The sequence below is a fragment of the Oryctolagus cuniculus genome, chromosome 7 (genome assembly GCF_051225735.1).
Source record: "Oryctolagus cuniculus isolate XC-2025 breed Fujian yellow rabbit chromosome 7, ASM5122573v1, whole genome shotgun sequence".
Classification (NCBI taxonomy): domain Eukaryota; kingdom Metazoa; phylum Chordata; class Mammalia; order Lagomorpha; family Leporidae; genus Oryctolagus; species Oryctolagus cuniculus.
In genome coordinates this window covers 159,768,084-159,792,329 of record NC_142873.1, presented here as the reverse complement: position 1 = coordinate 159,792,329, position 24,246 = coordinate 159,768,084, and the positions used below count along the sequence as shown (strand labels likewise).

The 24,246-nt window shown below is 54.3% G+C and overlaps 1 protein-coding gene across 2 annotated transcripts; it reads left to right on the top strand.

Annotated features, from left to right (window-relative positions):
* The first annotated feature begins 1,564 nt into the window (after positions 1-1,564).
* Positions 1,565-23,896, top strand: CA6 (carbonic anhydrase 6). 2 transcript variants are annotated; one of them, XM_002716163.6, is made up of 8 exons: positions 1,566-1,745; positions 3,350-3,529; positions 11,523-11,671; positions 12,244-12,336; positions 15,145-15,214; positions 18,323-18,480; positions 21,617-21,740; positions 23,452-23,896. In XM_002716163.6, exons 1-8 carry the CDS (start codon positions 1,667-1,669, stop codon positions 23,586-23,588), a joined length of 990 nt encoding a protein of 329 aa, XP_002716209.2. In that variant the 5' UTR covers positions 1,566-1,666; the 3' UTR covers positions 23,589-23,896. The 2 variants fall into 2 exon arrangements, with proteins under 2 accessions (XP_089157654.1, XP_002716209.2); XM_089301528.1 differs by lacking the exon at positions 3,350-3,529 and having other exon boundaries at positions 1,565-1,745.
* Positions 23,897-24,246: the final 350 nt, after the last annotated feature.

The window sequence follows — 24,246 nt, the reverse complement described above, 5'->3', positions numbered from 1 at the left end:
TGTGTGTCCACAGCTACCTCATTAATCTGCATTTCACAGTCCAGAGAACCAAGAAAAAAACTCAAGCAACTCAGTTTGTGTTTTCAGTGTGATGTCAGGTGCCCTGTGCTGGTCTGGGGGCTGGGAAGTCCCCAGGCTCCCCAGCAGAGGCGGGGTCTCGTGGTGTTCTTTCGGCAGGGGCTTGGGCTCAGCAGGCAGCTGACTGGGAGCTGGGCGATCTCCATGAACTGGAGGTCAGTGGTCATTTTTGCCTGTAGCTCTCTCACCAGCTCACTGGGTGACGAGGGTGCGTCCCTTCCTTTCTCCATAAATCGCAATGCCACTTGCCACACACCTGCTCTGTGTCCTGCCCACAGATTTCACTGCTGAATTCCCAGGAGGGAGGCACTGTCATTAACTCCTGTTAAAGTTGGGAAAGCCAAGGGCACAGAGGGGTTGAGCCACCTGCCCGAGGTCACACAGCTGGTAGAGCCGGAATCCGAACCCTGTCGGTCCGGCTTCAGCAACCCTTGCTCTTAACCATGTTCTGCTTCCTCTGAGACTCTCAGCTCTTGAGTGTCAGAGAGCTAAAGTTGTAGCAGGATCCTCGCGGCAGCCGCTGCTCCCTGATTCAATGACACAGGGGCCCTACGGGAGCTTTGGAAGATTCCTGCCCTCACCTTTCATGTGCCCGTGGGGACTGTCACGAGCCCGTGGGGACGGTGTGCCACCTGCGCCTTCCAGCCTCCCAGAGACTTCAAGGACAAAGGAGCAAAGGGCAGATGAGGCCAGGGAGGGCGTTTGTTCTGGTGGCTCCAACAGGGCTCTGGCCAGGCCGGCGAAGGCCCTGCAGGCGCTCTGCCTGTCCCTAGCCTTTGCTCTGTCCCAAGGGCTCTACGGGACACTGGCTTCTGGGCAGGGAAGAACCTCTGGGTTTCTTCTTCTGCTGACTTCAAGGACTGTGGCGCTCAGGGGCTCCCCACAGACCAGGAAATCTACCGATCTGGTTGGTTGCCTTGGGTGTGTCCCAGAGCCCTGCCGCTGTTGCAGCAAATCCCTGGAAACCGCACGCGCCCCGGCCGTGGGTGCATCAGGAGCAGGGACTCCCCAGTCGACCACTGATTGCAGGGGAGGGTGAGCGCGTGGCTGCCTCCAGTTGGGAGCCCCCCCATTTCTCGTGCAAACAAGCACCTGGCTGCGGGCAGCCCTGAGTCTGCCGGGGTGGCTCGGGTCCACCTGGGGCGGGCAGGAAATGTCAAGTGGGCTCTGGCAGCAGGTGATGGCCTCTAGCAGTTTCCAGGGCTTCCGTGCCAGGAGACAGGGCAGGGGACATGTCCCTGCCAGGAAGCCACCTTGCCCTGCTGCTCTCCGCCCCAGGCCTTCTCTGGCCACTGCGATCCCTTGGCCACAATGGCCACGCCATGTGGCCCTCCCAGGAGGTGCCCTAAGTGCAGGCATTGACCAACAAGCCCTTGGGCTAATTGGATATGGGGGTGCCTCGGGAGGGGCCCGGGCACGTGCACGGCGGCCAAGTCAGAAGGGCCATTGTGGGGAGGCTGTTGTTGATAAGTGGGTGCAGCCCAGGGCGGATCAGCCAGCTGGACGGAGCAAATTGTTATTTACAGCTTCTGAGCTTTTAAAAGGAGCGCTTCCTCGGAACCAGCCCCGACTCCACAGCTGCTGCGCCATGAGGGCCCTGGGGACGCTGGTGGCCCTGCTGCTCCTGGGCTCCCAGGCCCACAGTGAGCCCGAGTGGACCTACTCAGGTAAGCCCCGGCCCCCACAGCCCGGCCCGTCCTCCACTCAGTCCTCCGGGGTCTGTTCAGGGCGGCTCCCACCGGACCGTTCCCCACAGCTCAGGGTGCGTGGAGACCACACTGGACATCGGCTGCATTTGGGAAGAGAAGCAGCTACACCCCCCACGCCCCCAGCTCTCGACAGAAAACCTTCCCACTCACCGTGCTAGCTGGTGGCAGAGCCCACTTGCTGCTCCCCGTGGTGAGACTGTTCGTGGTTTGCCTAAGTGGAAGAGAAATGATTCGAAAGGATTCCTGTAGGCACACAGAGGGTGCCGTGGGGTCAGTGAGAGTGTCCTTCTTAGAAACTCCATGGCGGGCACTTTACCCACAGCAACCTGACCCGATCCCAGCTCCGAGGCTGCCACACCAGACTTAAAATGTGGGACTTACAATCCTGGCTTGTAGCACAAGCTCTGGCCCACATGTGAGTCCAAGAGAGGACACCCGTGTCTGTGGGCTTGTGGACACTGAGCACCTCTTTTGGGTGGCAGTGTCTTCCTCCTCTTCTGCACTGGACCAGGCAAAGGGACCCAAAGAGAGGCTCATGGCCACTGGCTGGTGCAGGGACAGGCGCCACCGCGATCTTGCACCTACTTTCTGAACCAAATGCCCCAGCCTCAGACGTCCAGGGAAGAAGCATACATTTAGGGTCAGTGGCACATCCTGTTAAGTCCAAGGTCATGGGGTTTGGGACCTTCTGGGAGAGCTCAGACAGTCCAGCCAGGGAAAGCCATCACTAACCAGCCTGCTCAGTCTCCGGTACCTGCCCCGGCTGCTTCGGGGCTGCACGTGGCCCCTGGGTACTGGGAGTGGGTCCCAGGTCAGCAAAGAGAGAATTCGAATAGTAATGCTCCCGTCCCCCCAGGAGCCAGGGCAGCCTCTGAGACCGTGGGCTCCTGGAGAACCAGTGGACGCCCGGGAGAACTTGGGTGTAGTCTTTGCAAATCCTTCTGGGAAGACCTGGGAGCTGTCCCACCATGGACAGGTCCCTGGGTCACAGCACTGGGGTCTCAGAAGGGGCTGTGCTGGGAGCCTCTTGGCCTCCGTCTTGGGGTCCTGCCTCCAGGACAGCATTGAATATTGGTTTGAACAGCGAAGAACAGAGAGAGAAAGATTTGAATCACAAAGCAAGAGGCCGTGAGAGGCCCGAGTACACTCTCCTTTCTGAAAACAGGCTTTTCGTCCACCGTGGAGTGGGCACAAAGGGGAAGCCGAGGTCGGCTCCTCCGGTGCAAGTGGGCGAACCCGAGACGCACAGGTGTTTGTGTGCCTGTCACAGGGAGATGAGGAAAAGAGCCACGTGTGAAAGACCTGCACCACTTTCCAAGCACCAAGCTGGGTTGCCAGCCTGGGCCAGTGGTTGCAGAGGGTAGAAGTTAGCACCGAAGTCTGTCCCCAGCACCAGGGTCCTTGGAGTTTGGCCTCTTCCTGAAGCCCTGCTCCTGTTTTCCAGAAGGTGGCTGCTATGGGTTTCCTACTTGGCAGGCCCTGGCCTCCAGCCTGGTCAGGTGCCCACAGAGGGGGCTTGGTCGGGCAGCCGCTTGACCTGTAGCCCACTTTCTCCTGTGCAGAGGGGGCGCTGGAAGAGGAGTCCTGGCCCCTGGAGTACCCGGCCTGCGGCGGGCACAGACAGTCGCCCATCAACCTGCAGAGGAAGAAGGTGCAGTACAACCCCTCCCTGCAGGTGCTGGAGCTGAAGGGCTACGACACCCCCACGGGCGAGTTCTCCATGATCAACAATGGCCACACAGGTAAGGGTGCAGGTGCGCCGTGCACAGGCAGCCCGGCAGACCACAGAGGAGGCAGGTGCCCTGCACAGGGACCCAGAGGAGGCAGATGCCGTGCGCAGGGACCCAGAGCCAGCCTGGCAGCTGGAGGCTTGTGCTTGTGCGGAGGCCGGGAGGCTGCGGGCGCCTTCATCCTCATTGTCCCTCGTGGAGCCCCCTCTGCCCTGGCTGCAGGAAGTCCACCCCCAGGCAGCTGAGAAGCCGCACTCCCAACCTCTTTTCTGAACATCTGGACGCTGGCCTCCCTTGGTTTTATACTGAGTCTGATTAAAGCAAAGTGCCCGGCCGGCGCCGCGGCTCACTAGGCTAATCCTCCGCCTAGCGGCGCCGGCACACCGGGTTCTAGTCCCGGTCGGGGCGCCGGATTCTGTCCCGGTTGCCCCTCTTCCAGGCCAGCCCTCTGCTGTGGCCAGGGAGTGCAGTGGAGGATGGCCCAGGTGCTTGGGCCCTGCACCCCATGGGAGACCAGGAAAAGCACCTGGCTCCTGGCTCCTGCCATCGGATCAGCGCGGTGTGCCGGCCGCAGCGCGCCGGCCGCGGCGGCCATTGGAGGGTGAGCCAACGGCAAAGGAAGACCTTTCTCTCTGTCTCTCTCTCTCACTGTCCACTCTGCCTGTCAAAAAAAAAAAAAAAAAAAAAAAAAAAAAAAAAAAAGCAAAGTGCCCGAAAGTAGGCCCAGGCGTTCTCAAGGTTTCTTTCTTCTTTCAGGATTTATTTATTTGAAAGGCAGGAGAGGGGAAGGGGAGAGAGAGAGAGAGAGAGAGAGAGAGTTTACTCCCCAAATGCTGCAACTACCAGGGCTGGGTCAGGCCCAAGCCAGCGGACGGGAGCTCCAATGCGGCTCTCCCAGAGCATAGCGTGGGCCCAAGTCCTTGGCCATCACGCGCTGCCCTCCAGGGGCTATACTCATGACATGGGCTGTGGCTTTTTCAGTAAGCTTCCAGCACATTCAGGAATTCTAAGGAATGAAAAAACTGTTATGCAAATTTCAAATCTAAAAAGTTTTGATGAAATCCAAACTTAACAATAGTTGGTGTGATATAATTAAACATTGGCTAATTTTGATTTTGCAAAGTTCTTTTATATCTTGGAACATATGGGGGTCTCTCAAAAAGTTTGTGGAAAATCAACTTAATGTTGATTTAATGTTTGAAATCCATGCCTAGAGGGGATATTTAAAAAGTTCATGGGAAATGTGTACTATGAAAAGGCCAGGGCCCGGCATCCTGTAGTTGGTAAAGCTGCCACCACGAAGCCGGCATCCCATATGGCTGTCTGCATAGCTTTGCTTTTCCCAGAATATCCCATAATCGGAATGATACAGTATGTAGCCTTTTTAGATTGGGTTTCTTTATTGTAGCATGCGTTTAACTTCCCTCTGTGTCTTATTGCGACCACACAGCTCGTTTCTTTTTAGCAGTGAACCCTATCCCACAGATGGGAAGTACCGTGGATTGTTTATTCACTCACCTACTGGAGTACAGCCGCTTGTTTCCGAATTTTCCAAAGCAGCTGTGAGGTCTGTGTGCAGGTTTCTGTGTGGACAGAAGTCTTCAACTCCTGGGAGCAGACACGGAGGGGTGTCTGTGCTGGATCGTATACTGCGATGCTTAGTTTCGTCAAAAGCCAGCCAGCTGTGTGCCAAGTGGCTGGACCGGTGCCCATCCACATGGGCAGTGGTCGAGAATTCCTGTCACTCCACGCCCTCGCTGACGTTCGGTGTTGTGAGCATCTGGGGTCTCGGCCCTTCTAATGGGCTCACTGAGATGTGTGATGTCCTCACGACGCGTGACGTGACCTTGACCATCCCTGCCTGTGCTTATCTGCCTTGTAGCTTCTTTGACAGGTGTCTGAACAGGTTTCTTTCCACTCTTCAGTGGCTGTTGAGTTTTAGGGGTTCTTTGTGTATCTGGGTAACAGTGCTTTGTGAGACGTGTTGTTTGCAAATATATCTTCCTCACCTGCCGCTCATCTCCTTGTTCTCTGGCCGGTGCCATTGGAAGAATGGGTTTTAATTTTAATGAAGTCCAGCTTAAGCGTCGTTTCCTTCATTGATTGGTGTAAACAGTTGTCACCAGTGGCTGGCATTGTGGTGGTGTGGGTAAACCCGCTGCCTCTGACGCCAGCATCCCATCCGAGCCCAGGTTTCAAGCCCAGCTGCTCCACTTCTCACCAGTTCCCCGCTAATGCGCCTAGGAAAGCAGCAGAAGATGGCGCAAGTGCCTGGGCTCCTGCGCCCGTGTGGGAGACCAGGATGGAGCTCCAGGCTCCTGGCTTTGGCCTGGCCTGCTTTCACCGTTGCAGCCATTTGAGGAGTGAAGGAATGGATGGAAGGTCTCTCTCACCCCACCCATCTCTCTGCTCTCCCTGTCACTCTGCCTTTCAAATAAATAAAAATAAACCCAGGACGTCACCAGCAGGGTGAGCGTGTTGCACAGGGGTTAAATTGCTTCTGGGGACGCCTGCACCCCACGTCAGAATGAGTGTTGGAGTTTTGTCTACTCCACTTCCCAGCCAGCTTCGTGCTAACGCACATCCTGGGAGAGAACAGGGGGTGGTTCAAGTGGTGGGGTCCCTGCCCCCCCGGGGGAGACCTGGATTGAGTTCTTGGCTCTTGACTTCTGCCTGTCTTAGTCCTGGCTGTTGCAGACGTTTGGGGAGTGAACTAGCAGATGGAAGACCTCTGTCCGTCTCTGTCCCTCTGTCTTTTTTTTTTCTTTTTTTCTTTTCTTTTTTTTTATTTTTTGACAGGCAGAGTGGACAGTGAGAGAGAGAGACAGAGAAAGGTCTTCCTTTGCCGTTGGTTCACCCTCCCAATGGCCGCTGCGGCCTGCGCACCGCGCTGATCCGATGGCAGGAGCCAGGAGCCAGGTGCTTCTCCTGGTCTCTCATGGGGTGCAGGGCCCAAGCACTTGGGCCATCCTCCACTGCACTCCCTGGCCACAGCAGAGAGCTGGCCTGGAAGAGGGGCAACCGGGAGAGAATCCGGCGCCCCAACCGGGACTAGAACCCGGTGTGCCGGCGCCGCAAGGCGGAGGATTAGCCTAGTGAGCCGCGGCGCCGGCCTGTCCCTCTGTCTTTTCAACGGAACAGGGAAAGCACGTCATCAGCACACTCCAGATCATCTAATTCTCCCCAGGAAGTTTCATGATTCGAATTCTACGTTTAGGACTGTGAACTATTTTGAGTCGGCTCTTGGGACGGTTGTAAAATCTGCATCAAGATTCATTTGTTTCCATGTGGCTGTCCAGGAGAGCCAACCCTGTTTGTTGAAAAGAACCTCTTTTTTCTATTGTGTTGCCTTTGCTCTTTTGTCAAAGATCAGGTGACTGTATTTATGAGGGTCTATTTCTGGGCTCTCTGTTCCACTGAACTGTTTACCTATTCTCTTCCTAATACCACGCTGTCTCAATTCCTGCAGCTTTGTAGGAAGGCTCCAAGTTGGGTAGTGTCCGCCCTCCAACTTTGTCTTCTCTTTTAATGTTTGTTGGCTATTCTGGATCCTTCCCTTTCTCCATATAAACTTCAGAACCGATTTGTTGATGTCCAGCAATGTCCATGAACATGGAATAATTCTCTTTGATTTCTTTGATTAGATTTTATAGTCTTTCTCATATAGATCTTATTCGTATTTCTTTAGATTTGTACCTATGTATTTCATTTTTTGATTGCTAACGTAAGTAGTATTGTGTTTTTAGTTTCAAATGCCATTATGTATATATAAATAATAAGCTCTCCCATTTAAAATTTTTTGCTTTTTGTTTTAGAGAGGCAAAGTGAAAGTGAGCAAGCCCTGTATTTCAGTATTGGATTCAACAGATATAAAATTACATTTCACTACAAGGAAAATGAAATCAGAAACATACTTGGATGTCAAGACAAAGTCAAATTCCCACACATTTTTTAAAAGATTTATTTATTCGAGAGACAGAGTTATAGACAGAGAGATAAAGAGATAGAGAGAGATAGAGAAGATGGCCCGCTCCCCAGATGGCTGCAACAGCTGGAGCTGAGCTGATCTGAAGCCAGGAGCCAGGAGCTTCTTCAGGTCTCCCATGTGGGTGCAGGGGCCCAAGGACTTGGGGCATCTTCCTCTGCCTTCCCAGGCCATAGCAGAGAGCTGGATTGGAAGAGGAGCAGCCAGGACATGAACAGGTGCCCATATGGGATGGTGGTGCTGCAAGTGAGGGTTAACCTCCTATGCTACAGCACCCCCCTTTTTATAGACAATGTATTTATATATTTGAAAGGCAGAGTGACAGAGAGAGAGAGAGAGAGAAATCTTCCATTTACTGGCTCACTCTCCAGATGGCTGCACCTGCCAGTGATGAGCCAGGCTGAAGCCAGGAGCTTCATGTGGGTCTCCCACGTGGGTGCAGGGACCCAAACACTTGGATCATCCTCCACTGCTTTCCCAGGCCATTAGCAGAGAGCTGGATCAGAAGTGGAGCAGCCAGGAGGCTGGCATTGTGGCCTAGCAGGTAAAGCCATTGCCTGGGATGCTGACATCTCATATGGGCGCCAGTTAGTGTCTCGGGTACTCTATTTCCGATCCAGCTCTCTGCTAATGGTCTGGGAAAGCAGTGAAGGATGGCCCAAGTGCCTGGGTCCCTGCCACCCACATGGGAGACCTGGATGAAGCTCCTGGCTCCTGGTTTTGACCTGGCTCAGCCCTGGATGTTGTGGCCATCTAGGGAGTGAATTCTCTCTCTCTCTTCCTCTCTCTCTGAGCTATGACTTTAAAATAGATAAATGGATCTGTAAAGAAAAAAATGGAAAAAAAAATAGAAGTGGAGCAGCTGGGACATGAACTGGTACCCGTATGGGATGCTGGGATCGCTGGTCCCTACAAACATTTCCAAACCTTACTCCCCATTTATTTTCTTGTGGATTAGCAACACCTGATGGATCAGTATTGATTAATTAATATGTTTCTAATTTGTTAAAATACATTTTCATTGGCTCCAGAAATCTTAAAATCCAGAGAGTTTAAGTGGGTAAACAGCACCATTTTCTTTCTCCCTTTCTAGCTAGCTTTCTTTCTTTCTCTCTCTCTCGCTTTCTCTCTGATTTATTTATTTGAAAGGCAGAGTTACAGAGAAGGAAGTGAGTGAGAGAGAGAGAGAGAGAGAGATCTTCATCTGCTGGTTCACTTCCCAAATGGCCACAATGGCCGGGGTGGGCCAGGTTGAAGCCAGGAGCCTGGAACTCCATCCAGGTCTCCCATGTAGGTGACATGGACCAAAGCACTTGGACCATCTTCTGCATTAGCAGGGAGATGGACTGGGAGTGGAGCAGCCAGGACTTGAACTGGTGTCCGTATGGGATGCAGGTGTCACCGCAGACTGCAGCTTAACCTGCTGCATTGCAACGCCAGCCCCGTATTCCTTTTTCTTTTTTTTTTAAACCTCAGCACGTTCTCCCCCCTTTTTTTTTAAGATTTATTTTATTTATTTGAAAGATAGAATTACAGAGAGAAATAGAGACAGAGAGAGAGGTTTTCCATCCGCTGGTTCACTCCCCAAGTGGCTGCAACAGTCAGAGCTGGGCTGATCTGAAGCCAGGAGCCAGGAGCTCCTTCCAGGTCTCCCACGCGAGTGCAGGGGTCCAAGAACTTGGGCCATCTTCTACTGCTCTCCCAGGCCATAGCAGAGAGCTGGATCGGAAGTGGAGCAGCCAGGACTCAAATTGGTGCCCATATGGGATGCCGGCACTGCAGGTGGCAGCTTTAACCCGCTACGGCATGGTGCCGGCCCCCCACCCTACTCTTTTAAAAAAACTCTCATTTTGAAATGGCTTTAGACTAGAAAAGTTGTAGAAATAGTGCAGAGAGTCCCACACACTCTTCTACTTCTGCTAGCATTTCTGTTGTGTAACCACAGTCCTACTGTGAGAGACTTCGGAAGCTGACATTGAAACCGGGCCTCATTTAGTGACACTGCTTTCCCACTGCCATCCTCCCCGGGGACCAGGGTCTAGCCCAGGACCCCACATTGCGTCCGGCCATCATGTCTCCTTGGTCTCCTCCAGCCGATGGCTCTCCAGTCCTCCCACGTTCCTGGCCTTGACACTTTGCTGGTTACTTCTGGCGCACAGCCAGTGCTGGAATCCATGATTTTTCCTGCTCTCCTGAGCAATGGGCTAACGTGGTTTCCCAAGGAGGGGAGCGAGCTCCTCTGGAATCGGCATCCACTTTCGGAATCTAGGAAGTTCAGCAGGTGGATGTGGGGGTGCGGATATTTCGGCCTCGCCTTCTTAGAAGCACCAGGACAAGCTCCGAATCGTGGCCCTCTACTGCCTGTGTGGACCTGCCCGCGGCAGAATGGAGACGGCCAGTCTCCTGGGAGCTGTGTTTTGGGGAAAGGTAATTGTCAGGCGCTCTCTCACTGCCCCTGCGGTGCTAACTGTTCATTTAGGGCCCGCTCTCGGCACAGCCGACTCCGTTCCCCTCCTTTGAAAGCCTCTTCTGTGTTTTTCTTGCGTGTTGATTTGGGGCTGGCCACATTTCCAGCCCTAAAAGTGCAAAGCACCCGTTCTGTCACGGACGGGCCCCTTAAATGCTTTGAGGTGGGGTTCCCGCATGACAGCGCATCGCGTTGGGAGTTTAATCATAGCTCCCGCTCCCTGGGGCAATCGGAGGGGAAGGGGGCGTGTCTGTACAGGCACACCCGACCCCTAGTGTGTGCTCTTTGCGGAAAGCCACTCGTTGTCATGACTTCAAACAGGATGCTGCTGCCCCGGGCAGGCACTGCCTGTCCCTTCCACATCCCAAGCTCTGTCTCCCAGACATTTTCCTTCGTCACTGCCTGCTGTCACCACCCATTTCTCCTTTAGGCCCCAAGGCTTGAGCCGCTGACATGCAGGGGTCTGACCGCAGGTGTCTGGAGGGCAGCAGGCAGAGGAGGTGGGAGGAACACGCGTTTCTCCAGCAGCCAGGGCCTGACATGATGATCACAGTCCAATTAAACCCCAGACAGGCATTTGCCGTTCCTGACTTGCTGTGGAGTTTGGGCTCTTGTCTTTTTTTGTTTGTTTGTTTGAAAGGCAGAGAGAGAGAGAGAGAGAATGAGACAGAGAGAGATTTTCCATTTACTGGTTCACTCTCCAAAGGTCTATAACAGCCAGGGCTGGGCCAGGGCTGGGCCAGGAGCCTGGAACTCCGTCTGGGCGGGAAGTTGGAATGGAGAGCAGAGGCAGGACTTGAACCCAGGCTCTCGATACAGGGTTTGGCGGCATCTTAACCAGTTCCCCAAGCGTCTACCCTAGTGTCTGAAGACACTAGAGTCCTGTCCTGTTGCCTGAGATGGGGGTGTAGACGCTCCGTGCTCAGCCATTCCGCCCCGATTGTTGAACTGTGTGACGTGGGCAAGCCTTCTGCCGCCCTGGGCCAGCTTCCTGCTCCTAAAACAGATGCGTGGAAGCCCAGCAGTGAGGCTCCCTCCCATGTGGGCAGAGCTGGCTGTTTGCTGTTTCTAGACGGCTACCTGGGGCGAGGATCGTGACCATGTCAGAGAGGAGGCAGCGACTCAACTTGGCCTAGCCAACAGTACTCAGATATCCCAGGTTTTATCCTTATATCACAGGCAAGTTTTAAACTTAACCAGAGATGAAGGGTGGAATTCTGGTTTCCATAGCCACTGGCCTTGCTCTTCCCTAGGGCCAGTAACCTGGACTTGCCGCTGCATGGCTGGCCCTGACCTGCTGATTCTGGGCAGGAAGATAGTGCCGTCGGAGAGACACCTGCCCAGCCTGGCTCACTCAGAGCCCGGCCCCCATCTTGACCTCGTTCTGTGGCCTGTGTGCCAGAGCCTCTTTTCTAGGGTGACCCTGTTAATGGCACTCCAAGCTGTCTGCAGTCCTGGCTGGCCCTGGGTGCAGGCAGGGGGAGGTGGCCAGGGCATTTGTCTGCCTGTCTGTCTGACGCATCCTGCTTCTCGCCCTGCATTGTCTCTTCCAGTGCAGGTCAGCCTGCCCCCGACCATGCGCATGACGACGTCCGATGGCACTGAGTACATAGCCCTGCAGATGCACTACCACTGGGGCGGTGCCTCCTCCGAGGTCAGCGGCTCGGAGCACACCGTGGATGGGATCAGGCGTGTCATCGAGGTACCTGAGGTCCCTAGCGGCTCATCTTTCCTTTGGACGCCACAGTCACGTTTCTTATTAAAGCAGCCAGAAAGACTGGGCAGTGACGGTTACACGGCCCCGGGGTTGAGCGTGCTCTTGTTCATCCAACAGCTACTGATGGGACAGCCATCCGCGCAGGGAGCACAGGCGGGGTCCCTCTCCCTGCCCCGCTGGAAGGCGGGAAGGCGTTCGCAGCGCACAGCGAGGGAAGCCCTCCTTTATCTCAGCTGGCTTTCCATGTGTCACGTTTCCTGGGCTCCTTAGGATGTTAGCATGACTGTAGCTTTACAATGGCCTCCTGGGGCAAGGGGGCTCATCCCCCACTCTCCCCCATCCCCCCAGTGCCCAGACACTTCAGGAGAACCCAGTATCCTCAGGTGGTCCCTCCCGTCTCTGTCCACGTGCCTGCTCGCAGGGAGTGGATGAGGGAAATGCCCTTGATGGCCCACGCTGTTGGTATGGAATGGCCTTTCCTTCCGCCTTCTCTGACAATCTTAAGCATTTGAAGTCTGTAGGAAATGACCTTGACTTATCCTGTTTTGTCCTCACAGGTTCACGTGGTTCACTACAACTCCAAGTATGAGAGCTATGATGTGGCCAAAGATGCATCAGATGGTTTGGCCGTCCTGGCTGCCTTCATTGAGGTGTGTGTGTGTGAAGGTGTAGACTGACGTCCAAGGAAGGTGCTGGGTCTACACGAAGGGTCTTTCTCGTTAGCCCACTTCTTCCTTTCCTGAGCTCACAGTTCTTGGAAAGCCTGGCTTGAGGGTGGAGGGGCCCTTCTTGCAGGCCCTGCTCATAGCCGCGTGCTCCTGTTACGGCAGTCTCAGGGACCTGGGATAACTGGGACAAGATGACTTAAAAGATCCCGAATCACTTAGCCGGCGCCGCAGCTCACTAGGCTAATCCTCCACCTTGCGGCACCGGCACACCGGGTTCTAGTCCCGGTCGGGGCGCCGGATTCTGTCCCGGTTGCCCCTCTTCCAGGCCAGCTCTCTGCTGTGGCCCGGGAGTGCAGTGGAGGATGGCCCAAGTGCTTGGGCCCTGCACCCCATGGGAGACCAGGAGAAGCTCCTGGCTCCTGCCTTCAGATAGGCGTGGTGCGCCGGCCGTGGCAGTCATTGGAGGGTGAACCAACGGCAAAAGGAAGATCTTTCTTTCTCTCTCTCACTGTCCACTCTGCCTGTAAAAAAAAAAAAAAATATAAAAGATCCCGAATCACAGAAAGGTTGATGGGACACAACTTCTCTGAGAGGCGAAGGGCAAAAGGCAGCCTCAGCCAGACACACAAAGGCAGCGTCTTTGTGTTTCTAAGAAAGACAAAGGGAGCCGTGAGGGGGGCCTCCCGCAGTGCAGAGCTGCAGAGCACCTGCCCAGCCTGCATGTGGAGCCAGCAGACTAGGAGGCGTCACAGCTGGGACCGCACGAGGAGCGAAAGATATGGCAACAATGGCCCAAACAGCAGAGAAACAGAAACTAGAAATGTGCCACAGGGAGAGTCTAGAGTGGAAAAGTACAACAAATAAGACAAAAAGAGTCCTAGATGAGCACAACACAGATCTGAGACAGCAGAAAGAGTCCATGCATCTGGCGACGGAGCAAAGAAAGCATCCGATCTGAAGAGAGAGGAAACGATGGAAGGAAAAGGAACAGACTCAAAGGGCAAGATTAACGCATCAACAAGGCAGTCCTTCCTGGGAGTCCCAGAGGGGAGAGGAGAAAGTGGCAGAACGAGTGTTTGAAGAAGCAGTAGCCAAAGTTTTCTCAGGTTTGACGAAAAACATTCATTCACTAACCCAAGGAACCCCAATGTGACAAACACCTAAACACACAGGAATCAACTGATGGCAGCAACAGGAGAAAGAAATTCATTTTATGAAGGGGACGACAGTACATGTATGTGGACATGCGAGCAGGTGACAGAGCGTTCCCGGCAGACTCCCCAGTCGTCAGAAGGCAAGGGGTGACTGTCAGCTAAGAATTCTACACCTGCCCAAGCCATCCTTCAGAAACGGAAGTGAAATGGACATTATTAGATAAACGAGAACCAAGGTAGCTGCTAGAAGACTCGTCTCATGGGAATGTTAAAGGAAGCCGACTTCCGGCTGGCAGGACGTGCCACCAGGCAGCAACCCAGATAGAAGTGAGAAGTGCTGGAAATGATACATCCATAGTGTGAGCGAACAGAAAAGACTGGACGCCTCTGAACACGCCAGGTTAGCGCCAGGGAGTGGGCATTTAGCCTCATGGCCCACCCCTCTGTCTCCCCCTCCCTCTCCCTCTGTCTCTCTGCTTCTCAAATAAAACATTCTAAAGGCTTTAAAATGTATATACATATTTTTCATCGTTTAATTTTTTGGGGAACACGTAACAGCATTTAATAATTAATCATAGGCCGGTGCCGCGGCTCACTAGGTTAATCCTCCTCCTTACGGCACCGGCACACCGGGTTCTAGTCCCAGTCGGGGCGCCGGATTCTGTCCCGGTTGCCTCTCTTCCAGGCCAGCTCTCTGCTATGGCCCGGGAGTGCAGTGGAGGATGGCCCAAGTGCTTGGGCCCTGCACCCCATGGGAGACCAGGAGAAGCACCTGGCTCCTGCCTTCGGATCAGCGCCGTGTGCCGGCTGCAGCGCGCCGGCTGTGGCGGCCATTGGAGGGTGAACCAACGGCAAAGGAAGACCTTTCTCTCTGTCTCTCTCTCTCACTGTCCACTCTGCCTGTCAAAAAAAAAAAAAAAAAAAAAAAAAGTGGAACTGTACTGCAAAGTGGCTGGTGAGCTGAAATAAGTCAGCATTCACCTGATGCGCGTTGCGACGGAGTTGTACATCGTGAGCACTGGAGCAACCACGAGGAAAATACTTACAAATAGTCACGTGGTGCCCTGCAAGTGGGCCTGAGGAATGCGAAGGACGGGAGATGCTCAGGAAACAAGCAACAGTGACTGCCCACAGGTCAGGAAGGCCGCGATCTGCACAGGGGACTGAAGAGACCCACTGAAAACAGAGCTTTGCCAGCTTCTCAAAGTCAGGTTCATACAAAGAGGCCGATCCGGCCAGGTGGCGGCGTGGGGAGGGGAGACTTTTACCTTGGACAAAGGGGGAAGGAGGGAGCCTCGAGGTGGGGCCTCCCGCAACACAGAGCACCTGCCTGCGGCTGGCACTGCCCAGGACAAGCGCCTGGGGCCTTTTTTTTTAAGCAATGTCTTTGTCCACTCCTGAGAGCCCTTTCCCTGGGAGCTGCCACATGCTTCAGACAGGGTCTCCTTCACGATCCTGGCCAGCCCGGGCAGTCGACGACAATGAGCAGCTTGAGGGTCCCCTCCCGCCACCGCTGGGGGTTGGGCTGCCCCTGCTGGCTCTCTGGACAGTGCCCGATCAGCTGGCAGCCAAACAGCTGGTGCAGGCAGTGGAGCGGGCGCTGGGAGTCTCACTCACTGCTGTGTCTCTTCTGCAGATCAATGATTATGCTGAAAACACCTATTACAGCCAGTTAATTTCTCAGTTGGCCAACATCAGGTATCCAGGTAAGCGAAGCCAGTAGCCAGGAAGGGGAGAAAAATGTCAAGTGCAGGGTGCGACTGGGGATGGACAGGAGGGGGTGTTGGTGGGGAGGGTCGACAACAAGCCCTGCCCTGGAGCCCACCCCTCGATGTGTGCTTGCACCTGTATCTACTTGGCTTTATTTATTTATTTATTTTAAGATTTACTTATTTATTTTTTAAAGATTTATTTGAGGCCGGCACCGAGGCTCACTAGGCTAATCCTCTGCCTTGCGGCGCCGGCACACCGGGTTCTAGTCCCGGTCGGGGCGCCGGATTCTGTCCCGGTTGCCCCTCTTCCAGGCCAGCTCTCTGCTGTGGCCAGGGAGTCAGTGGAGGATGGCCCAGGTGCTTGGGCCCTGCACCCCATGGGAGACCAGGATAAGTATCTGGCTCCTGCCATCGGATCAGTGCGGTGCGCCGGCTGCAGCACGCTGGCCGCGGCAGCCATTGGAGGGTGAATCAACGGCAAAGGAAGACCTTTCTCTCTCTCTCTCTCTCACTGTCCACTCTGCCTGTCAAAAAAAAAAAAAAAGATTTATTTGAAAGTCAGAGTTACACAGAGAGAGAAGGAGAATCTAGAGAGAGAGAGAAAGAGAGAAAGAGAGAGAGAGAGAGAGAGAGAGAAAGGTCTTCCATCTGCTGGTTTACTCCCCAGTTGGCTGCAACAGCCGGAGCTAAGCTCATTCAAAGCCAGGAACCACAAGCTTCTTCCGAGTCTCCCATGCGGGTGCAGGGCCCAAGGACCTGGGCCATCCTCCACTGCTTTCCCAGGCCACAGCAGAGAGCTGGATAAGAAGTGGAGCAGCTGGGACTCGAACCGGCGCCCATATGGGATGCCAGCACTGCAGGCAGCGGTTTTATCCTCTAGGCCACAGTGCCGGCCCCTACTTATTTATTTTGAAGCTCAGAGTTACAAAGAGAAAGAGAGAGAGAGAGAGAGAGAGAGAGAGGGAGAATCTTTCATCTGCTGATTCACTCCCTGGATGGCCACAATGGCAGAGCTGGGCCAGGTTGAAGCCAGGAGCCAGGAGCTTCATCTGGGTCTTCCACAGGGAGCTGGATAGGAAGTGGAGCAGCCGGGACTCAAACAGGAGCCCGTATGGGATGCTGGGGTCGCAGGTGGCGGCTTTGCCTGTTAAGCCGCAGAGCCGACCCCTTTACCTGGCGTTACAGTCCATAGACCACCTCATGCAAATACCTTCAGGGCTCTTTGCCTCTCCTTCCTTCTACAAACTCACCTGGCAGAGCCCCAGACCACCTCTCACCCAGATCCCGTACCACACAGCTGGCTGAAGGCGCTGGACAGAAGCCCCTAGACGTCTACGAGCAGGCACCAGCGCTGTCCAGAAATCCTAGAGCAGCACTCTGGGCATTCTCCTAAGTTATGGCGTCCCCACTTACCCTCCCTCCTGCCCTGCCCTGGAGCTGATGCCCGCACTCACCCTGCCATGCACCTGGTCACCCATGCACCTGCCCTCCTCAAATGCAAACACAGACGTCCCGCGACTCCACCCCTCCCCCTACTTCCGCCCTGGCCCTCAGCTCCCCCGAAAGAGTTGTCCTCAGTCCTGTTCTTGCCCACCCGACCCTAAGCGGTCCTCAGCCCCAGGCTCTGCTGAGGTCAGCACTCCTGTCGTCAGGACTACTGGCCTTTTTTCTCCTCCTCTCTTGATTGACCTTGACCTTGACTTTCAATCGGCCACACCCACTCTGCTGCCCCAGCTCTGCTCACTTCTGCCTCGGCTCCTGCACTGTGTGTGGAGGACGCCACGACTCTGTCCTCTCTTGGGGGCCTCATCCGGTCCCTTAGCCTCAGTGCTCTCCAGGCTGTGCCCTGCACAATCTGTATCTCATCGTCCATGCAGTGGGGACATCAAACAGGACTGGGGAGGCAGAGTGGACACAAGAACTGCCTGGCTAATTTACTGCCCGTGAACCCAGCCAGCAGGAGAGACAGGCTGATAGCGGCTAAGGGGTTCCCTTGAATTCCCTGGTCTCAGGGGCTCACTCTCTGCCACCGGCCCTGACACATTTCCTCCTCCAAGTTAGCAAATTCCACCTCCGATCAACACTGCCCCCAACACCAGCCTCCCTCTCCAATGTCCAGATTCCCTTATTTAACCTGTACTTGACCTTGCCACGAGGATCCAAAACTTAAGTCAAAACAACTCTGTGCCCCTGCCGCCCTCTGCACCCGTCCTTAAGCAAAGTGTCTGGGGGATAAAGCAAAGCCCAGCTCAATCCCACGCTGCTTTGGTGGCTCCCGCCGAGCTCAGGTGCTCGGCGTTCTTAATGCAGGCCAGGGCGCAGCCGTTGTGAGGCTGCAGACACCCTGGGGAAGGGCCCGGCACCCACCAGACCCCAGCTTCACTCGGATTCTGCTTTTCTGTGTTTGAAGATTTGTTTTATTTATTTGAAAGGAGGGAGAGGGGAGGGGAGAGAGAGAGAGAGAGAGAGAGAGAGAGAGAGAGGGAGAGAGAGATCTTCCATCCCTCTTTTACTCTCTGGATGGCTGCAACAGCGGGGACTGGCCAGGCTGAAGTCAGGAGCCAGGAACTCCATCTGGGTCCCTTTCACGGGTGGCAGGGACCATCACCTGCTGCTTCCCGGGTGCAGTAGCAGGAAGCTGGGTGGGAAGTGGGGCAGCTGGGACCCGAACCAGTGCTCTGATGTGAGATGGGATGTCAGCGTCACAGGTGGCGGCTTGACCTATTGCACCACCACGCCAGCCCCCGATGTTGCTTTCCTCACCTCCATTCGCTCACTTCTCAATGGGGCCAGACCAAGGGCCTCACCCAGAAGCCTCAGGGTGCATCGTTCCATCCCTTTACCTCTGTTCTAGCAATGCAGTGGTGGCGAGTTACACGCGCCAGTACCTGCCCGCCACTCTGTACACATTGCCCCTCCGCCCTCTCCCGACCAGGAAGCAGCCCTGGAGGGAGCACCCCTAGCCAGGATGTGTCTGGAGCGCTGATCCCCGGACCCCGCTCCTAACCCCTGCCAGGGAGCAGCAGCGCGCGCCCGTGCTGGGCCTGAGCAGAGCAGGCAGCGGTCCCGCTGACCGCCCTCTGTGTCCCCGTGCTCCGTTAGGGCAAGTCACCACTCTGAGGGACCTTAACATCCGGGAGATGCTGCCGGAGAACGTGGACCACTACTACACCTACCAGGGCTCGCTGACCACCCCTCCCTGCTCCGAGAACGTCCTGTGGTTCGTGCTAGCAAACTCCGCGTTCCTCTCCAGGGCACAGGTACCGCAGGCCCGCGCGACGACCACTTCTCCCCTTGGTGACTGCGGGGGGCAGGGAGGGGAGGGAAGGGGGAGGGGGGAGGGAAGGGGGAGGGGGGAGGGAAGGGGGGAGGGGGGAGAGAGGGATCCCGGGAGGGATCCCGTGCAAATGGCAGTGCCCCTGGTTCCTGTGGCGTCTGCTGTGTCCAGGACCCCTGTGCCCCGCCTGGGGTACCCCGGTGGTCCTCCCAGTGCCGTGGCAGGGATGGGTAAACAGAGACATCAGGGAATTCCGGGGGCCTCGGAGCTGATGCCCACAAGGAGTGGAGCCTGACCCAGGCCACAAGCGAGCAGCCCCTGCTCTGGGTCCTCGGGGAGGGGGGGGGCTCAGGTTCTAACTTCGCAGGTGCCTCTGCAGGAGGGAGCGCTGCCCGGTCTAGGAAGGGCCTGCCCTTCCTGCTTGTCGAGTTCAGTAAATGGGCAGCTGCTACTGAGGTTTTGAGGCAAAGCTGGTATCTCCTTTTATTTTTTTAAAATTATTTATATATTTTAAAGGCAGAGTTGAGAGAGAGAGAGAGAGAGAGAGAGAGAGAATCTTCTATCCACTGGTTCCCTCCTAAATGGCCCCAACAGCTGGGACTGGGCCAGGCTGAAGCCAGGAGCCTGGAGCTCCAGCTGGGTCTCCAAAGTACATGACAGATGCCCAAGCACTTGTCCCATCTTCTGCTGCTTCCCCAGGTACATTAGCAGGGAGCTGGATTGGAAGTGGAGCAGCTGGGACTTGAACCGGCGCCCATATGGGATGCTAGCACTGCAGATGGTGGCTCCACTGTGCCATAATGCCAGCCCCTGATGTCGCCTTCTGAGTGATGTCTTTCCTCAGAAGCAACTATTTTTCTTAAAGTTTTCATTTCCCTACTCCGGGGAAAGAGGGACAAGACCCCTACCCAAGGACACCGACAAATAAAAATCTTGCTACCTAGGCTGGGAGTGTCCCAGGCACCTGGCAAAAGCAAGTGAAAATCCCCTCTGGAGAAGCGCAGCTCACCTGCAGATCCAGAATTCCCACAGATGGCGTTACCTGAAATTAGCTCAATCTAAAAGAAAACGCACAAGACACACGAGGAAAAAGACAGTACGAGTGGGAGCCAGCAAACTCTGATGTGCAAAGATTCTGTATAGTGGAATTCTCAGATAATTAATATCACATAAAGAAGTCTGATGTGTATAAAGAAATAGGAGGTTTAATATGAGGAAAGGGAGACTGGCATTGTGGTGTAGTGGGTAGAGCCGCCGCCTCTGACACCAGCATCTCATATGGGCATCGGTTCGAGTCCCGGCTGCTCCACTTCCAATCCAGCTCTCTGCTATGGCCTGGGAAAAGCATCGGAGGATGGCCCAAGTATTTGGGCCCCTCCCACACAAAAGGGAGACCTGAATGAAGCCCTGGCTTTTGCAGTCACTTGGGAAGTGAACCAGTGGATGGGAAGTCTCTCTGTCCCCCCCCCCCCCATAACTCTGACTTTCAAATAAATAAATAAATCTTTAAAAAATAAGGAAAGGACGAAACACTATAAAAATGGCCAAGTAGGCATGAAAAATAAAACGAAATGGGACTTCTAGAAATTAACAGAAAGTAGTAGCTGAGATTAACAATACAATGAATGAGTTTAACAGCATGTAGGTACAGTTTGAGAGAATTAGTAAATTGGATGGAGGAGCTGAGAAAGTCATCTAGAATGTGGCACAAAGAGTGACAGAAATGAAAATATGAAAAAAAGAAGAGACACAGAGAGTATAGTGGAAAGAATTAGCAAGTATCCAGCTGAAATTCTAGAAGAGAGACAGAACAGGTAAAAGGCACAATTTGCAGAAATATATGTGATAATTTTCCAGACGAATTGAAGACACCAGGTCCTGTATTCAAGAAACCAAACGAGACAATTAAAAAACATGCAATTAGGATGGACATGTGGTACTGTGGCTAAGTCACCACTTGGGCTGTCCACGTCCATAGCTGAGTGCCTGGTTTGAGTCCTGGACACTCTGCTTCTGATCCAGCTTCCTGCTAATGTGCAGACGCGGCTCAAGTCCACAGGCCTGTGCCACTCATGTTGGAGACCCGGATGGAGTCCCTGGCTCCTGGCCTCAGCCTGGCCTATCTCCAGCTCTTGAGGGCATCTGGGGAATCTGTCAGTCTGTTTGTCTCTCTGATTTTCAAATACAAGGAAACTTTAAAAAAAAAAGTTTCTTAAATCAAAGAAATCTTGTATTATATGCATCCCACTGAAACCACAAGATAGCAAAGACAAGAGAAGATGCAAAATTCAGCCCCAGAGAGAAGAGAGTGAGTCCCAGGAGACCAAGAGCTGACAGCATAGCAACAGTGAGAGCCACTTCCTAATTTTTCCTTTTTTTTTTTTTAATGATTTATTTAACTTACTTGAGAGTTAGAGTTACAGAGAGGGAGAGAAAGTGAGAGAGAGAGAGGTCTTCCATCTGCTGGTTCACTCCCCAGATGGCCACAACGATCAAGGCTGGGTCAGTCTGAAGCCAGGAGCCAGGAGTTCCCTTCAGGTCTCCCACGTGGGTGCAGGGACCCATGAACTTGGGCCGTTTTCCGCTGCTTTCCCAGGCTCATTAGCAGGGAGCTGGATTGGAAGTGGAGCAGCCGGGGCTTGAGGGGGTGGGGGTGTCCATATGGGATGCAGGCGTTGCAGGCTGTGGCTTAACCCCCTGCTCCAAGTGCCGACTCCTGGAGTCCCACTTCCAGGGTGCTGAGGGAGACGAAGAACCAACCCAGCACTGGACGTGCAGCCAAGGTGCCTGTGGAGAATGAAGGCAAGATGCAGACAAACAGAACCCACACTTGCCACTCGACAGATTCCTGTTGCCTCTTTCCTCTTCTTTCTACTAGTAACCAAACAGGCAAAGGTGAAAGGAGATTGCGTGGAGGTGTTTGTGAGAGCGGATGGTGGATGAGCTGTGGAGTGACCTTCCCGCGTAGCAGCCAGAGCCTCCTCTGCACCTGGCATCCTCTCGCTGCCTCCCCGGGCTACACAGATCCGAGCTCCTGGCGCAGCTGCTAGCTGAACTCTTACAGTGCCCGTGCCTTTTCCCCTCGCTCATTTCCCTTCCCCTCTGCCGTGTGCCTGCAGGTTTGGAAGATGGAGAACTCGTTACTGAATCACCTGAATGAGACCCTCCAAAACGGCTACCGCAGCACCCAGCCCCTGAACCAGAGAGTGGTGGAAGCCAACTTCCTACACTACCCTACTCAATGTGAGTGACAGACTCCTGTTTCCTGTTTGCAGTTTGCTTTCCCCTCCTCTGTGCGGAGCCAGCGCTTCTGGAAGCAGTGAGGGAGGGAGAGTCGGTTACACCGCAGGAGGCGCTGATGGCCTGGTCGGAGGCTGATGACTTACTTTCCAGTGCGTCGGTGATGCCAGTGGGTAGAACAGAGTCGGTGAGGATAGACAGCTACGTGATTTCCAATCAGTATCACTCCACCTCTATATGTACCTTCCAAAGCTTTCTTTTAAATATTTATTTTATTTATTTGAAAGACAGAGTTATAGAGGGGAGAGGGAGAGGGAGAGGGAGAGGGAGAGGGAGAGAGAGAGGGAGAGGGAGAGGGAGAGGGAGAGGGAGAGGGAGAGGGAGAGAGAGCGAGAGGTCTTTCGTCCAATGGTTCACTCCCCAAATGGCCACAATGGCCAGAGTTGAGCTGAAGCCAGGACCCAGGAGCTTCCTCCAGGTCTTGCACATGGGCTCCGGGACCCAAGCACCTGGACCATCTTCCGCTGCTTTCCCTGGTGCATTACCAGGGAGCTGGATAGGAAGTGGAGCAGCCAGGACTTGAACCAGTGCCTCTATGGGACACTGGCGCTGCATGCCAGGGCTTTAACCCACTGCGCCACAGCACTGGCCCCTCAAATCTTTAAATTTCATACTTCCTCTCCATCCCCTAAGGAGACCCATTTGTGATTTTCTTTCCATTTTTCCTTCCTGGTCCATTTAGTGTTTTCTCTTCTGTTGCTTTACCCCCCCAATTCAACACAAACAGGAAAAGAGTGTCAGCGTCAGGTCCTTTTCCCAAGGGCGATGTGCTCTGCTAGGCAGGGCCAGCCGACCACGCGTTGACCACGGGGACTTTCGGCCCACTGATCTGTCGCCTTGCTCCCCGTTTTGCCACGTTCCCTTTCTTCCCCAAAATCTTCCACTCTCCTCGCATCAGCCACCAACAGACTATGTTGTTCCCCTGGGCCACGTGCCACACGCTCTTTCCACTAGGAGTCACTCCAGTTCATTCTCCAGAGGCTGCCCACATGTCCCCGGGCCCACCCCGGCCTCAGGGGCCCCATGTGGCAATGTGTTGGAGGCTCATAGTTTAGGGTGATGACTTCATTTCCCAGTAGATAATGGAGGCTTCCTCCCTCACTCCCAGCCAGGGCATCTGAGTTGTGCCCCTCCCTCGACACTGTGCTGATAACAGAGCAGGGACCTGTGGGTGGTTTTGGTCTACCCTTCCTCAAACCCAGACTTCAAGAAAGCGGTGATGGGCTCCAGGCATCCTGGTTACATGACTCATGGTATCGCACAGTTCTGTAGAGTTCTGTCCCAGCTGGGTTGATGTAATGAACTCATCAGTGATGAATGACCTGAGAACCCAAGGTCAACTACGAAAACTAGACAAAGGCCAAGCAGGGGCCTCTCACAACGGCTCAGTTAGAAAGCAGCCATGCACCTGAAGGTGTTGGGCAGTGAGGATCCCCGAGAAAGCAAGGTCTTCACCGTGTCACCCCTTGGAGTCCGGCAGCTTCCAAGCCTGAATCCAGACACGGTGAAGGTGCTGTGGTGCAGCTGACGGAGTGGGAGCGAGGAGGGCGTGCCGAGGGCGCAGAGCGCCTTCGCTTACACACCCTGGGCGGGCGGTGCCTGCAGGAGGCCCTTCCAAGTCCGTGCTGTCTCTGACTAACTCTTCTCGTTACAGCGTATGTCTCACTGCCTGAGTTCCAGTCTCATCTATCGTCAATCAACAGAAAGCTTGAGTTTTTGAGAAGATCTATTATACCCAAGAAATTCAAGAGAAAAAGTGACAACTTACTGGCTGGAAGCATGAGCTGGTAGGAAGAGGTGGCCACCTCCGCCACCTCCCCTTGCCCGGGTCTCGGAAACTGTGTGCCAGACGGCGCACCTGCTGCATTTCCGGTTAACGCAGGGGAAGCCATCATCTATGAAAGGAGGTGATACGGTTCAAATGGATGGGAAGGAATTTGAATCTGACTTTGCCAGTGGGAACTGATCGAACCAGAAATCTAAAGGAATCAAGCCATCATTACCTTCCTCTCAAATCATTTACTTGATCTGTCTAAATTATAAATCAGCCCAAATGTCCCCTTAGCATTTAGATATAATAAAATTATTTTTGAAATTTATCTTAAAGTTCATTTCTAGTTATTTGTCCCACCTTCTTTGCTCCGCCCCAAGGGACACAGGTGAGGGACAGAGATGAAGACAGGAAAGATTTCCAGGACCAATGCTAAGAAAAAGGGACGAGATTCTCATGAAGCTTTTTAGGCCAGAAAACAAGAAACGTGCTCAGGCATTGTGGCGCGGTGAGTGAAGCTGCGGGCATCCCGTATCGGAGCACCGGTCCGTGTCGGGGCACCGGTCCATATCAGAGCACTGGTCCATATCGGGGCACCGGTCCATATCGGAGCACTGGTCCATATCGGGGCACCGGTCTGTATCGGGGCACCAGCTTGAGTCTAGGCTGCTCTCCTTC